The 1,543-nt window shown below is 38.4% G+C and overlaps 1 protein-coding gene across 1 annotated transcript in view; it reads left to right on the top strand.

The window, feature by feature from the left end:
- Positions 1–1,543, top strand: part of LOC106531957 (obscurin) — a gene marked incomplete in the record, with an annotated part of 11,849 nt that overhangs the window by 3,655 nt on the left and 6,651 nt on the right. Inside the window, 3 exon segments of the mRNA XM_014027918.1 lie at positions 441–491; positions 890–1,153; positions 1,344–1,543. Coding sequence (XP_013883372.1) covers positions 441–491; positions 890–1,153; positions 1,344–1,543 — 515 coding nt within the window.

Raw genomic sequence — 1,543 nt, 5'->3', positions numbered from 1 at the left:
ATGCTCTCCATCCAACCTCACTGAGCTCCAGCTGTTTTGCAAGGAAGAATGAGCAAGAATCTCAGTCTCTCCCTGTGCAAAACTGATAGAGACATACCACGAGCCACTTGCAGCTGTAATCGCAGCAAAAGGTGGCGCTACAACAAAGCATTAACGCAAGGGGGCCGAATAACTTTGCACACTCAATTTTTCAGTTTTTTATTTGTTAAAAAAGTTTAAAATATTCAATAAATTTCATTCCACCTCACAATTGTGTCCCACTGGTTGATTTTTCACACAAAAAATAAAATTTCATTTCTTTATTTTTGAAGCCTGAAATGTGGCAAAAGGTTGAAAAGTTCAAGAGGGCCAAATACTTTTGCAAGGCGATTAAGGGCAGATGTACAAATAACTAAACTGTCTTTATGTATTTCATTTTCTCCATCTGGTCATGCTGAAAGGTCAGAGAGATGAAGAAACAACATCTGCTGATGAAGCTGACACCTCCATCGGTACAGTCACCTGCAGCCACAGTCTTTTCTATTGTTCTTTCCAGTTTCCATCTTTAGAACCTGTTTACTGCAGCAGATATAGATCTAATGCTGTCTAACTTTTAACATAACACTCAGATAAACATTTTTAAATTGAAAAGAGGATGTTTTGTTTTAGTGTAACAATACCTAAATCTCATTTTTTAAACCATGCAATTTTGACTTAAAATCACATTTTCTAAAATGTAATATTTAATGAAGAAAGGGCAAGTGTTTAGTATCAACACTTTAATAATACTGTAAATACCATAGCTTAATTAGAATGCACCAAATGGGTCTTTAAATAAATCAAATCAGGAAATTTTTCTGTTGATTTATATTTTCCATCTGTCCCAACTGAATCATGTTTCTGTGAGCAGGTTCCATTAAACCCACTGTGACTCTGCAACACAACTGGTCTCAGATATTCAGAGGTGAGACAGTCAGACTCACATGTGGGATCCGGGGAGGAGGAGGAACTCAGTGGGAGTATAGATGGAGACAAAGCTACAGATATTCACTAACATCCAGTGAAAACTGGATCAACACAGTTACTGAGTCTGACAATGGAGAATACAGATGCATTGGTAGAAGAGGCTCTGATGTTACACAGTGGAGTGATCCCTTCAGACTGACAGTTTCATGTGAGTTAAACGGATAACAACTGTGTTTAAAAGATCTTATAGTTGATATTTTTCTCTGAATTATCTAAACAATACAACAGGAAACATTTCTTTCTCCAACATTTCTCTAAAGCTCTCCGGGGCATTTAGTGATAATTAGTTCCTTAGATTATTAGTTCCACTCCTGTCTTTTTCCATGTAAACTCAACAGCATCTAAACCCAGAGCCACAGTGAGAGCAGCTGAAAGAATCATAACAGCAGGAGGCAGAGTAACACTGAGCTGCTCTGTGGACACATCTGATGGTTGGAGCTTTGACTGGTTCAGACAGGAGTCAGGATCTTCTCCTCCTCAGCTCATAGAGAATAAACCAGACAGATACCTCACAGTCTCAGAGGGAGGTGTGTACAGC

The sequence above is a fragment of the Austrofundulus limnaeus genome, unplaced genomic scaffold (genome assembly GCF_001266775.1).
Source record: "Austrofundulus limnaeus strain Quisiro unplaced genomic scaffold, Austrofundulus_limnaeus-1.0 Scaffold698, whole genome shotgun sequence".
Classification (NCBI taxonomy): Eukaryota; Metazoa; Chordata; class Actinopteri; order Cyprinodontiformes; family Rivulidae; genus Austrofundulus; species Austrofundulus limnaeus.
The sequence above is the reverse complement of the archived record's forward strand: the minus strand, read 5'-3'. Positions and strand labels throughout refer to the sequence as shown.